The sequence below is a fragment of the Lagopus leucura genome, unplaced genomic scaffold, assembly GCF_019238085.1.
Source record: "Lagopus leucura isolate 7727_CA_CO unplaced genomic scaffold, USGS_WTPT01 Super-Scaffold_100157, whole genome shotgun sequence".
In the NCBI taxonomy this organism is placed as follows: domain Eukaryota; kingdom Metazoa; phylum Chordata; class Aves; order Galliformes; family Phasianidae; genus Lagopus; species Lagopus leucura.
In genome coordinates, this window is record NW_024962334.1 from 22013579 (window position 1) to 22028950 (window position 15372).

Sequence of the window (15372 nt, forward strand, 5' to 3'; positions counted from 1 at the left end):
AAAAAAGGTCATTATACATCCATGTAATTTCTGAAATAATTTTAATTATGCCCTGTAAGATTATAAGACTGAAATGAACATTTCTAAATACTTTTTATCAGGGGTTAGACCACAGTGATTTTTAAACATATTTACTTTCTACCAAAATAATTTATCTGACAGGAAGTGAAGATTTTCTGTATGCCCTTATTTTCCTTCATTTCTAGACTTCAACATAATTGGTTTCAAACGTGATTTTGATTTTGAATTCTCTTTTTTTAAAGAAATAATTATTTTGAAATACTTATAAATTTTGTGTTGTATTTACAATTAAACCATGGATATGTAAGTTCATTCCTAACTCCTCCTTAGTGTCACTTATGCCTTTTAAATTTGCTCACTGTATTAAATTAAAATCATACACATGACTGCTAATAATCAACCTCAAATATAATATTGTCATGAGCTATTTCTAAAGATTCCAAGAAACACACACACATTTCATTTTATATAAGCTTTTATGACCAGGTTCACTGATATGCTGTGGCTGTTTTACGCTACTCTCGAGTAGAGCAAAACAGCCAGAGCATACTGGCTGGTTAAACTAAATTTACAACTCCTTTGTTGAATAAAAGCAGTACAAAGCAGTTGGAAGGCACACTCAGTTTCCTTCTGTCTCTTGCTTTTTCTTCACCCTTCTCAGCTCTCACATTTGTTTCCATTTCCTCCAGCATCTGCTATATTTTGCTCTACACAAACAGATTTCTTCTGTCATCTGTAAACTCTGAGTGCATACATGTACATGCATGTGTGTACAACACAGACCTTCTGCCTCCTTTACTGAAAGCATATGGTATAACATGTAGCTTAAGAAAGCAATTATTTGAACATTAATATCTGAACATCCCTCTTGTTTTTTCTATAGCTGCTGGCAGAAGAGTGTGGATTACACTCTCATAAAGTGAAGTGTAGAATCGTCATCTCAATAAACAGCAACAATCTTCTATGTTTTCAAAGAGATTAAAACAAAATTCACTTAAATAGATGGAATTAAATGATGAAACATAACTCTCTAGAGCCAAAGGCCTTGAAAATATTGATAAGGAGCTGTTCATTTTTATTATCATAAGGAAAAAGAAGACATGAATATCCTTCAGGAAAAAAACATTCTTTTCAAGGAATTCTGAAGATAAAACAGTTGCTTCACTATGCTAAATATCAAACAAGACTTTTCTGGCAAAATTAAATAATGCACTTCTATTTGATTCTACAGAAACTTCTGCCTCTTACATTTTCTACTACCTTCTCATAGTTAACAAGAGTAAATACATTTTCTTATTGGAAACTGAACATAAATGAAATGAAATTCAACTTTATAAATAAAATCTTTAACACATCTAAAACCATTTAAATTTGAATTTACACACACAAAAAAAGTTTAAAAGCACAAGAAGAACCATGTAGCACAGACAACTAAATGGCAGACTGAAACCAGTGTCCAGTTTCCTACTAGTGTCCCACAGAAGCCATCATATTTTGTTGAAGTAATTACTCTGTGATGTGGTTCTAACTCATCTTCAACTGTCTTGAATTTTTATACAACAATTGTTGTTTTTTTTTCCCCCCAAATGCAGAAATATTTTCTAGGATAGTTTGGAGGAAGACATTGAAGTGAAATCTCATTAAGTAACAACAGGATTTAATTCAAATAGATCTATCTAGTCATTTTTGCAGCTGAAAATTACAAATACTCAGCTACATGTATTTACTACATGTATTTATGTGTGTGTATAAATGCTCATACAGTTGAAGAAGTATATTCCTTAAGAACAATTCCTGATGTCTAATACATCACATATAGAGCAATACCTCAGCAAATCTTTACAATACTCAATAAAGAAGTAGTGAGTTATCTAGTATCATGGTTGCAGAAACTTCAAATCAGTGCTTAGTGCAATTCTAGGAAGATACAAGGATTCTGCTGGTTAGAACGCAAAAGCTATGTGGACCTTCTTGGAAGCTCAGTTCCTAAGGACTCAAATAATCAAGCTTCCAAGTTGCTGGAAACCAGGAAGCCTCAACTACTCGCTCTCCAGTTCAGCTCCGTCTGCCTGCAAACTTCCTGACATCTTCAATATGATGGAAAGGACCTCAGACAGCACACTGTCCTGCCTCTGCTAGGGACTTAATCTTGTATAAGTTTTCTGCCTGCTGGGGAGTTAATATGAAGAGATAACCACTCAATTTTGTCTCTTCATTTTCCTCTTCTCAAAAATGAGGATATCCAATGCTTTCCCCATCTCTTTGTTAAGAACATCTACATAATTCTGTCTCTAAAATAAATTTATTTAAAAAAATAACACGCTCATTTTCCTAACTACAAATTTCACTATATACTTCCATATAAATTGACCTGTTGCAGCTCCTGAACAGTTGACTTGCTGGCTTGTTTACTAGGCCTCATATTGGTTTTCTCCCAGACTCTACCTTCTGTCCTGTCTACGGCATAAGATTGCACTGTGGAGTTCTCATTCCTGACTATAATCTTGTAATTCTGTCCTGGCCAAATTCATAATGCATGTTACACCATCTATGGTATTTTGGATAATAGAAGGAATAGATTCTGTTTGAAAGATTGACTCATCATTAGTAATTGTAAATTTACCTATCACTACAAGCAAACCCAGAGAAAATGGGTATCTGGTTTATCTTGCATAATTTATAGTTATTTGTATTCATGCTACAAATTTCTTTTCTTCACTGATGCCACAATAGTCATAAAAAAATCCATATCAAAAGTGTTACAGATGGTACAAAGACCATCTTTGCTGAAAAGGAGCTTAGGACATAAGGAAACACTTCCTGTTGTTCAAGTACTTTTGGAAAAATGGAAGCATGGCAGCACGTATTGTAATTAGTCAATAGCATATATTTCTAGAAAAAAATTAAAAATAGCAGTTGACTATTTAACAATAAGCTCTTGCCCACATTAATTGGAATACTAATTGTGCATCTAAAATTATTTAAGTTTGAAATTATTTATAATAATAGTTATTACTTATTATTATTAAAATTTAAAATATATTAAATTTTCCAACCATCAGCAATTCTTTAAAGGATAACTTTATTCTTACATTGAATTTATTTGCTTTTAAAAAGTATAATTAAGCACTTGTTTTAGTGGTATGCCTGCAAATGATTAGTCATTGTGTAGAAGTCTACATGTATTTTATTTTTCTGAATAGTGCTATTTTGCAAGGCAAAACATTTGCAGATTGAAATTCCTTTTAACTCTGAAGCAGACTAAAATGCTTAACAGTAGTATGAGCTGCTTCAAACTGCTCATGAGTGTGCCTTTTACTAGAACTGCAATGAATATGTTTGAAAAGATTTTTAAAACCCAAGTATTTGTCGTCAGGACAGAAGGGATTCCAGTTACAGTTGTAGTCATTTGTATGAGTCTTCATAGACCATCATTCTCCACAGTGCTAACGTGGTCACATTACCTATATCATTATTTGCTTATGTTGCATCCAGACCAAGAAATCTGGGGTGATCATATCAGACATTAATATCAGATATTAATATCAGTTATTTGAACCATGTAGTCTTCTCAATTCCATAAAATCTCAACAAAGAATAATACATTGAAAGACAACAAAGATCTTGGAAAGTGCTTGAGGCAATGTTGAGGTATATAGGATTTTAAATTTGCCACTACCTTTTTTTTTTTTTTTTTTTTTTTAAGTGCAGGCAAATGCTGTAAATAAAACTCATAAAGATTTTTTTCCCAGAATGATTGTGTGACACTGTGAATGTGCTGGGCCATTTCTGTGTCTGGGACTTTCAATTCAGGTATGCTGTTTATCAGATCCTTGGCATATTATTTTGTGGACAACACAGGAGTACTTCAGAAAATAAAGCAAAAGTGTGTTTTATGCTTTTTGTGATGTATTTTGTAAAGAACAGAACTCAATCTACATAAGGCAAATGCATTTCTTCAAACTAAAATTCTTGGATGTGATCCGATATGGAAGTTGTCTCACTGGCTTTCCAGCCTGTCAGCTTTCACTAATTGAAATCTCTTGTCAGACATGTATCATTTATCCAATTATGAGAAGTGAGTGCTCACTAAACCCTTCCACTGAGCTGATGAACATTGAAGGGAAATGATGTGTGTAAAACAGGACTACTGAAAGTCTAACAGAGCATGTTTGAAAGTTGTTCTATCTCCTCCAGTCCCATGAAAAAGACTAAAGATTAATGATGAATCACCTATGAGAGAATTAAATTTCATTTATAATGAGCTATTGAAAGCAAAGAGAAACATAGTGTGCAACATCTCCTATGACTCTTATTGAGATTTTCACTTTTAAGTAACGAGCTTTCCACTGAAATTCACAGAAAATGCCAGTTGGGCAAGTTTGTGAGCATCACATGAGCATCATGATGAAAATTTTAATCTAACGAGGATCACTGGGCTTGGACCATACTTAGTAATGCTTTGTACATGCTATACTTCCACATGACCATAATCAATATGAACAGTATTTTTCTTGTGTCTGTTATCATTGCTTACATTTAAATTTTGTAGATAGAGAAGTTAGGAAGCTCAAAGTCATTTTAATGGCATAATATGATAATAAAATAGATGAGTGATCAAATCATTAGACCTTTATTTTTATTATTCTATGTGAGTGACCACTACAACTGAACTACCCATTTATTAATTTTACTAAGATTTCACACACTAGGTTATAGGTATTAAAACAATTTCACCATAGGTTTCACCATTCTCCTGGTTTTTTTTAAATTATAGTCATTCATGTGTTTATGTTGTACCACCAGGTTTCAAACTGTAAAAGAAAAAGATACTGACCTGAATGCTGTGAGATATTCAACATCTCCCATGGGAGGATCCAAACCACCTGTCCAAGCAATATTTATATTAAAACCTTCACCTGGGCCACTTCCAACCTGAAAAAATAGGAAGAAAATACCAAAAAAGAAGTAAAAAGGAGGAAAAGAAAGGAGAGAAAGAGAGGGAAAGGAGGCCGGAAAAAAAATATCTGGTGTGCTTCAGAAACAAACATCAAACAAAACTTCAGATCAGCCAGCCTTATTTGACAAGGACTGCTCTGGGTTATGCACTTGTTCTTCACTAGCCCCTGCTCCCAGTGGACAATTTGGTAATCTGGTGTAATTTTAAGAACCAGAGAAGGACAAGAAAATTAGGGGTAATCATGCAACGCAATTACCTGAAAGATACAAATAAAAATGGGGCTCCAAAGAAATAAACCTAACCTCATTTGGGGCTCCACTGCCAGGGAAGAAGTTGCCTTCATCATAGCGATGGAGGGAAACATACAGGATGCTGGGGTCAGCATAAAAAGCCTGCTGTGTACCGTTGCCATGGTGAACATCCTAAAGGAGAAAGAAAACAGATGACAAATGTAATAACGTCCAACTCAGTGTAGAGAGCTCAGTTCTGCTTTCTTTTACCCCCTCTCTCTCTGTTTCTCTCCTTCACCCTTCTTTTGTCTTTCCTTTTCCCCCTCCCTTCACCACCCCATACTTCCTGAACTTTCAGGCAAATTACTCTTTAATGCACTCATTTTTTAAACTGGCTTCTAAAAATCAGGAAACCATAGCGAGCATGCCCTGGAGACTCCAGATGAGCAGTCATTGAGAAATCCCAGTCCTTTTGTACAATTAGATATTTATACACCAGCTCTTTGTACTCCTTGCCTCAGTGATGGAATCTAGCATCCTGTTTTATGGAGGAATTTTATGACTTATTAACTGCCAACAGTTCATAACCCCTCAGGCTTAATTAACTAGCCTCATTGGCCTCTGAAGAAAGACTAATGTTTAAACTACAAACTAGTATTTTGCAGAAGGATCCATGGTTTACAGAGCTTTTTCACAATTCTTGACAGAACACTAAACATAAGTGTATTCATTGATTTGCCAAGTTCCACTATTGAGGTCAAGGGCTCTGCGACCAGCTGAGTAAATTGGCTTTCTTAAAACATTCAGTTCAGTTAGCAGTCCCTCAGCAGTTAGATCCACATCAAAAGAGATGCCAGATGCAGAAAGGACTTCATACTTCACTTTTACAAAATCATGACGGCAACAGTTGAAGACATAGGAATATGATCTCATTAGCTATTAAATTATCTGGCCGATAGGATGGTGCCTTCCACAATCAAGGAGTGACCTTGGCCAGTGTTCATACTTCGAACATTATAGAATGCCAGATGAAAGAAATTCTGTCATTAAATAAAATACCAGAAAAAAATTCTGGCTGCGTATCTGTATACTAAAGAATCATAATATGGATTTTTTTTTTTTTTCCCCCACAGTTATACTATCATAACGTACATTCAGAAATGCAAAATTTTACACTAAACTTTTTTGTAAACTCTTGGGATTTTTAAGAAGCTGAAAAATTATATATATATTGTTCATTCTCTACCTTTAGTTAATCCATTTAAAATTTCTGACAAAGACAGAAAGGTTTGAAACAAATTAAGTATCAGAGAAACAGCAGTCACATTTTCTCTAGGATGCCTGGACTTCAGAAAGAGTCAAGTCTAAACAGTCAAGAGCACAGCAAAAATTGTTAATTGCTTGTTCTCTTTGTCAGCTGATGTAGCTGACAGTTCTCACACACTGCTCAAGGTTCTCTGCATAGACTGAGTCTCATCCATACTGCATTAATCTTGACTTGGTCAGCTGTAGAACTTACTGGGATTAACATTGTGATGACTAGCTTTTCTCTCTTTTGAAAGTACTTGGGAAAAAAAAAACAAAAAAAAACAAAAAAAAAAAAAAACATGAGGATAAAGTCACAGCAAAACTGCGTGTTTGGTGTACAAGGCAGCACACATTGGTGTGATGGTGTTGGAGGATAGAAGGCAATCAGAATAGTATTAGCAGGCAAATGAAGTCAAATGTGGGTTGTAGCCAGAAACACATCCAGTTTTCATCTGGGGCAGAATTAATTGGTCTATTCCAAAACAGACCCAGATCTTGCTAGCATATAAATGGGTATGGATGATATTAGGACCGGGAATCCAATAAGAATCTGAGGAACAGTGGTGGCAATATAGACATTTCTGCAGACATCATGCTTAAAAATGTGGGAGTACTTCATTTTGCGATTTTAATTAATCCTTTTCCAAGCATACTTAGGATATGTTCTTGTTATAATACTTTTCAAACAAGAAAACAAATTAAATGGGCAGACAGAGCTTTAATATTAGTATTAAAATCTCAGGGCTAGCTTTTTAGTCTAAACTTTAATTTCACTTAATTTTAATAAACTTTAAGTTCTCAAGAGCAGCAACTTCTCAGTTTAGACAATGAAATGCATTGTTTAAGACCATGGATGTTACCGCGTAGGAAACATGTTCAAATTCTGCCCTTAGTAGATCAAAGGAGTTAGGATACATAGGTCAGTTCAAAAATTAAGATTTAGTCAAAAGATGAAATAAGGAAAGAAAACATGACAGAGAGACCTTTTATTTTTGTGTAGAAAAGAAATAAAGATTAAAAAATTTAAGAATTTCTGTATGAACATATAGTGATCATGAAGACTATAGCCCATTTTTAACTAGAATTCTGTTTAATATGTCAGACTAAACATTACTTTTTAACACTTAAATTGTAATAACATGCATAGATGCCAACCAGCATGGGGTCCTACTGTGCTAAGTCACTATCAAAATATAATCTCAAAGGTCAATTTCAAATCTAATATTTGCAACTCAGTTATTTCTTTCAGATGCCCAAATTTTGTTGGTGAACATAGACATCACCATAAATGTTATTCAATCATTCAGTTTGGATTGAGAATTATCCATAGTTCTTATGTATATAAGAAGTTTTCCTTCTGAATTTTTGTGCATCATTGCAGTGACCATGGAGCAGGCTAGGATTGGGACTGCATCTGCTCCATAAATGAAGTAATCTGTATCAGCCATATATTTCTCTGCTTTCACCAGCTGAGATACTCTGGCCAATGGAATAGGGGCAGAGAGAGGCTGAACATTCCCTATCCACTTTTCTGCGTAAGCATAAGAAACCTCACAGGTAATCATTTGCACAGGTAATGATTTGCACATTTAACCTTCCTTTCCAAAACTGAAGTGGAATTCCTAAGTTCTTATTGGTTGCATAGGTCAAATTGAACTGATTTCTTTTCTTGACTACGTGAACATAACACTTACAGTAAAAAAACAAAAACAAAAACAAGCAGAGAAACATTAACAAAATTCAAACTTTGAGTATTTCTTTTTTTAATATCAGTAATAAACACAGCTCATTTTTAGATAGCATTTTTAGCAGTAAAACTCAGCGAACTGTAAGATTCAAGTCAGCAAATGGATACAGTATAGTGAAATATTTTTTTTTAAACAAATATTGGTTTCTTGTAGGTTTTAAATATATTCCTAAGTGATAGCAGAATGATGATACATATTTTAAAAAGCATCCTAAGAATATCAAAATTACCCATATATTTACTTTACAATTCTTTTTTCCTCTTGCTACTCTTTCTCTCACACTGCCCTTCTCTGGCTCTCTTCAGCAACCAGTATGGATGTTTAACTGAACTAAAGTTCTAGATGGCTAGGCCACGACTTCACAATAAGATTTAATTATGAGTGCAGATATGAACAAGATTTAGGCTATTAAGCGCTGCACTTCAAAAACCCTTTAACATATTTTGTCTTTAAATCTTTTATCACCTGCAAAAATTAATTAAGTGCAGATGTAACAGGTTAGGTTTTGATGCCAAGGTTCATTTCCTGTCTATGCTTTGTCAGACACCCTATTACACCTCCTCATGAACTATAAGAAAACAAAAACGGTGCTCATAAATCAGCATTCAACTTTCCTTGGGCTGTGCATTGGGCTGATCTTTTCAGTGCAAGGCAGAACTCCAATTCATTATTCATGAAAATAATATAGACAACATGCCAAATGTCATCTGCATTTAAATAATCCATTTGTTAAAACTATTAAGCATTGTGGAAGAATGCCTCCTATTAGAATACAAGACTAATCCTATGAAGTGGATTTTTAATCACATAGCCTTCCTTAAGGGAACCATCAAAAGCTGGCAAACATGAATTGCAAACTTCTTAGAAGGAATGACCTGTTGATTTGTTTAATGATATTGAACATACACAACAAGTTGAATCACTGCTAGCTGGGAGAAATGGCCAATTTTGTTACCAAAGCAACAGCATTCCTCAAAGCACATCAGACTATTTAAAATTTGTATTCTGTAGGGAGAAGTAAACTTGGGTTCTGTAGGGTTATTTTAACAGCGGAAGTATCAATTCATTTAAGGACCATAAAAGTTGCCCTGATCTGTGCCTTCTTCTCATTAAATTGCAGTTAACACCATTAAATTGAAACATAGATGTTTATGGTTTCAGTACTGCCATACTGGCTTTAATGAGTTCCCAAAAATCAGAGGAAATGCACACCTTTATTACATGTAGGTATTAAAAGCAGGAAAGTCTGACAAATACAAATTCATTATCTTTTATCTACACGTGCAGAAAATGTGATGCTTGTCAAGAATACATACCAGATCTACAATCAATATCTTGCCTATATTTAGCTTGTCTCTCAAGTATTTGGCAGTAATTGCAATCGAATTAAAAAAGCAGAACCCCCTGTGGAATAGAGAAGAACAGAAATAAGAAAGCAAATCAGTCAGGAAAACTGCTATAAATAATGCTCAGAGCATTTTTTAAAAATGCTATATGATCTCTGAGGCCATAAATCTGCTTCTGGGAGTACCTAGAAAGCGTTTTCAGTCATCTGCTAACAATTACAGATCTACAGAGACATGCACAACACAGGTGATTGCCAGTAACCTTAGTGCTCCAAGATGGGCAATATTCCCTGGTACTTACATGGCTGTTGATTCTTCAGCATGATGGCCTGGGGGCCTTACAACAGCAAAACCATTCTGTAAGAATAAGATAGGTTTTCAATTATCAGCTTAAAAAAAAAAAGAAAGTGTTTGACTCAGTGCTAAACAGGGCAGCAGACAGACTGGACTGAAATCTATTAGAGGCTCTTGAGCACTTTTTTCTATTCAATAGCACTTTCACAGTAGTGCCAGAAATAATATGTTTGAGAATAGTGGTATATAAACTTATATAAATATGCACACAAGCATACACATACACACACACAAACGTGACCTAGAGAGCAGGAAAAGGCAGGATCAGAAAGGTGTTGTTATCAAAGCTGCTGCCTAGAATTCAGATTTAAAAGGAAGCAAAGATAAACAATCTACTCTTGATATAAATTTGTATAATCTTACATTGCTCTAGATTGAGACTCTTTAAACTGAAAGTAGAATAGAAGTATGTATTTTAAAAGATTATTCATTGTTGACCCTACATTCCATATGGACAAAAATGATACATTCAGGCTCACACACATGCAACTCCTATCAGTTGAAAAAGAACAGCCATGAACATCCCATATTTCTGCATTGTATAAATTAAACTTGAGAACCTGCCAGGCTAACAAGTTTAACACTTCAAGTCAATTTCTAACACACAGTCTGAAATTGCAGAAAAACTTTCACAGATGGCAACACTAGGAACAGTGATGAAGGAATTTTTTGCCACTATAGCCACGTTAGATTAACGGGAGGATTTATCTCATCAAATTTCTCTTACAACGGACTCAAGAGTAACACCTTCAACAAATTTACTCTTTATTTCAACCTCCTCCAAATAGCTGGTCTCTCCTATTCAGCTATATATTTGACATCAAAATAGTTACAATTAACATATATACCAAAATAAAAAGCTAAAATCTGCACGTGATTGTACCAGCCAAACTTGTATTTTCAAATAGTCTCATGCAAATGCTATATATGTGCTGAAGACTACAAGTGTGAATGCTACATTTTCAGGTAGGAAGGAATGGAAAGGACGGAATATTTCTGTATTCTAATCATCAGTATTATAATAGGACAGTTAGATATACTTAAGCAAGTTAAGCGTCAGTGTTTCAGTCTGTACTCATATGAAATGAATATAATTTCTGAACTTTCACTCATACAAGAGTATGTGTGAGTATCTGCACAATTATCTACCTATGTGATTTCACTGGCACTGCTTTATAAAAAGTTACTAACATGCTATCATTTCATTAATCTAAGCAGCCAGTTGCAAAGTTTTGCACAGCCTTGGCCAAACTTCTATCAGACTACAGCAAACTTAAACTACAGTGAAAACACAGGACATATGTAAAGAGTGGTTCTGCTGGTCACCACTGAACGAATCTGCAGGATTTTATATCATGCCTTAGTTTGAATTAGATGTCCTCACTTCAAGAAGAAAAAGGCAAAGAAACTAAAGACAGAATAAATGTATATGTTCATATTTAGGCAAGCATTCCTGGAGGATAAATTGCCTATAGATCAAACACAGCATCAATAAAAAAGGCATAATGGATTGCATTAGTCTTCAGAATCAAACCAGCTTTATGCTCTTGGATAAAGCACCGATACCTCGATCGCTTCTTTGAATTTCCTTTTCACACAAAATATGACTTAGAGAATAATTCTATAAATAAATTTCTTCTAGGTTTATGGAAAGACAAAGTACACTTATGCAAGGTATGTACAGATGAATACGGGAAAGGGGCATTTCTGGAAAGAAAGCATCATGCTACCTGTATTTTGTTTTCTCAGTATTTGAGAGTTTGAAAAAAAATCCACACCAGGATTAAAGCTGCCCACAGCTCATTATTTGTAAGCTTATCAGCACTCCCAAGAGATCAATATAACTAAGATGATTATCTCTGGCAGGATTTCTTAGGGGAATATACAGAAAGAAAAAAAAAATTACCCTTCTCCTTTTAACATGACAGTTACACTACAGGCTTCTCATTACTGTTTCCTTATTTTGACAAGATTGTTTGGAAATATTGATTTGTTGTAGATAGCTAATTTTCTGCAATCAGATCTCTAGTTAGCTATCCCAGTTCTCCATAAGCACCCAAGACATTTCCATTACTGTTGTGACCATTTATATGATGTTTTCTTGTGGCTTTTGTTATTTATTTATATATTATTGCAATAAGTTCAGTATTTACAAGAGAACAATATCTTATTGATATAGCACATAAAGTAATGAAATTCTAACAAACACTGAGAACTAGTCAACACACAGTAACAGAATCTTTCAAGTAATTGTTGAAACACTTTGTTCCTTCTTTTTTCAAGCTGTTCATGAGCTCATGTATTAGCACAGCAGAACATTAATTCATTTAGTTGGACAATATTTAAATACCAGACAGTGAGATCAGGACAGTAGATGGAAAGACAAAAATTTGCTTTAAATATAGAAAGATGAAGACAGAGGAGTATGTCGAAAATGAAGCCAATACATGAGTTCAAAGCATTTTTGTATAAAGCCTTATGTATAACAGGATACAGACACCTTTATAGGTAGACAGAACAATTAAATTGACTGATATAAACATTAGAAACAGAATTCATGTCAATGTCATTATATACTTACCCTTAGTAAAATCTGAGGATAAAGAGTAAAGCCTAAACAGACACATGCCAAAATCTGTACATATTTGAAGAAGGAACAAAAGGAAATTGAAATTGAAACTGTTGAAATTCAGTTTACATAGAAGATCTATTGCAGATAGACCAACTTAGATGAATCTTAAAAAAATCCTGAGAAAAAGTACTGCTCTTTCCCCACTGTCTTTTGTGACAGAGAGGTAGTTGGATGTCCATTTTCCAATGGATAGAAGTATAAATCCCCATACTGCAGCCTTGTTTCCTTTAGTGGCACAATTGTTTCTTTCCCGGATGGTGCTGTGTTAGAACTATGCACTACATCATGCATGGGTATCTACTATATCAATGCCTGAACCTTTCCCACATTAGTATTCAAAACATCACCACAACACAGTAGGTTACTTCAGAGTTTGAGACTTACCATCTACAGCAAAGTTCTTTTGGTATTTCTATGACAAAAGGAGATAGAAGTAAAGCTAGGGATCTTTTTCCCTGGGGCAACACACAGTGACTGTGTGGGCACTCTTCCCCTGTCTGGAAAGAGAGATCTTGGTCTGCCCAAATTCCAAGTGCACCAAAAGCCACCAACCAGGTTGGTAGTCCAGGCACTGCTGAAAAGCAGTACATACCAGCTCCAGCCTTATACTACTTTGGCCAGATGACCTCCAGAGGCATTTCCAGTCTCAATCATTGTGTGATTATCCTTAGCATTTCCCAGCCATGTACCTGTACAAGAAGCTGTCAGGAAAATAGGCAAATGTAGTCCCTAGGGATAAGAAATTTCCTAGCAGAACATTGTTCCACACACTAGTTGACTGCAGTTATATATGTTAAGGACAGCTTTCTCAGGAACCTCTGTTTATTTCATACAGAGATCAGATAACTAACTCAGAACAACACTAAAAGCTCTACATCCAAAATCAGATGTCAGAATCTCTTATTTTTACAAGTCTCAGTCCCTTAAAATACCTATCCCTTAGGTCTTAAAATTAACAGTGCTCAAAAATGGCATTCTTAGACATTCACTTGTTTTTAATGGAAAATTTTTATTTTTGCTATGCTCTGTACATGGGGATTCTGTATTAACTAGGAAGTGATTTGGAATTTATCAGATGCAGATAAGCATTTGAGGAACAGGGAAGGAGTTTTCATTAGCTGATGATATGCATTTCCACGCAGAAGAATTTTTTTTCCTTCTAATGAGCAAATCATACCTTCTGCAGCAGGATTAACTGATGCCTTAAATTATCACTAAAGAAGATTATATTTTCCTGTTCTCTTCGCATTCACAAAAAAGCTCTTAATACAGAGAACAAACCTTCTTGAAAGATCACTATGAAATTACCACTCTCCTCACATAAAAAGCCAGAGAGGCCATCAGAGTGGAGCAAAGCTACTTGCCTTAAATATATTCTCACAGCAGCTCAGCAACAGAAAAAAGCAGAAGCAGATGAACCCTTCAGATCGTACCTTCACTGAGGGCCTGTCAATTGCCATATGCCCTGATCCAATGTCAGTGCACAAGAGATTTACAGATGCTCCTGGCCTTCTGATGCAGACCTAAGAGATGACTCCATCCAAATGCTGGGCAGCACTGCCCTTTTGGATGATACTTCAAGGTCATCTGAGCTGCATTGGTAGTGGGAATTAGCAAGCAGGGGAAACCTACTCTGCATTACACAAGCTCTGTGCCTTACAGCTTCCTCCTGCAAAGGTTTCATAGCTTTAAGCACAGCTGTCCCTGGGTCTACAGGAAGCTGATGGGCAGTATTGCTGCTTTTGTATTTGTACAACTTCAGAATTCAAGGAAATTCAGTAAATGGAGTATGAGGAAAAGCTTTCCCAGGTAAAAGGTACACAGATGCTGTAGAACAAAATAAAAGCTGAACGCATTTTGATGTTTACTGCTTGCATACTGCCCAGCATCCACAGTGTTTTTCAGGTATGCACAAAGACAGGATGTGGTTTTCAGGGACATGATTTAGCAGTGGGTTGTAAAGGCTAGGGTAGTATGGTTACGTTGAGGTTGGACTTAATGATCTTAAGGTCTTTGCCAACCTGAGCAATTCTGTGATTCTGTACAGGTTAGGTTTTAGAATTAGGAGCAAATGACTGAAATTAATAGTTCATTTCTTTGTAGAAACTGGTTTAGTTATTATACATAAATGTATCCACTTCTTCTGTCAGAATTAGCGTGCCTTATGTTTTTTATATATATATAGATATAGATAGATATAGTTACTTTAAAGCTAGAAGAAAACCTATTTCTCTAAATTTAAAAGGTGCTGCATGGAGTATACTTTACAAAGTGCAAACCCCGAACTGGCCTTAGTGCCATCTTTAACCTTGTTTCTGCTTCTGACTCAGTTAACTCCTAGAATAACAAACATCAGGCCTGCTTTCAGTCACAGCTGACAACAAAGAACCTCTTCAAGTGGTACCCTGAAGATGGTAACCATATTCTTACCAGGTTACTTCTGCTGTAACAAGACCCCAAACTACACCATCCAGCAGGGAGAGTAAGAATAAGGGTGGTGAAAGAATGAGGCAATCCTCAGGTACCTCTCTAGGACAATTTTACAAGGTATTCATACTGCCAGAGCAGGAGCCAGTATCTGACCCTGGGGGTCTACGAATGCAGTGAACAAGAACCCGTGATTTAGCAGAGCAGTGTTAGCAGTATGTGTATTTGCCAAGAAAACAATAATGGACATAAGGGAATACCACTTTGTCTTGCAGAGGAAGCTAGTAGAAATCATGAACACAAAAATGAACGTTAAACAAAGAATTCCCTGTCTGCATTTTTGAAG

At 35.3% G+C, this 15372-nt stretch overlaps 1 protein-coding gene across 1 annotated transcript in view; it reads right to left on the reverse strand.

Moving 5' to 3' along the window:
* The window catches only part of HDAC9 (histone deacetylase 9), a 443223-nt gene that overhangs the window by 86658 nt on the left and 341193 nt on the right, over positions 1-15372 (reverse strand). The window contains exons 19-22 of the mRNA XM_042888328.1: positions 9915-9970; positions 9584-9671; positions 5284-5403; positions 4859-4956 (exon numbers count right to left, since the gene is read on the reverse strand). Of these exons, the coding sequence (XP_042744262.1) occupies positions 4859-4956; positions 5284-5403; positions 9584-9671; positions 9915-9970 (362 nt within the window). The remainder of the gene's footprint in view (positions 1-4858; positions 4957-5283; positions 5404-9583; positions 9672-9914; positions 9971-15372) is intronic.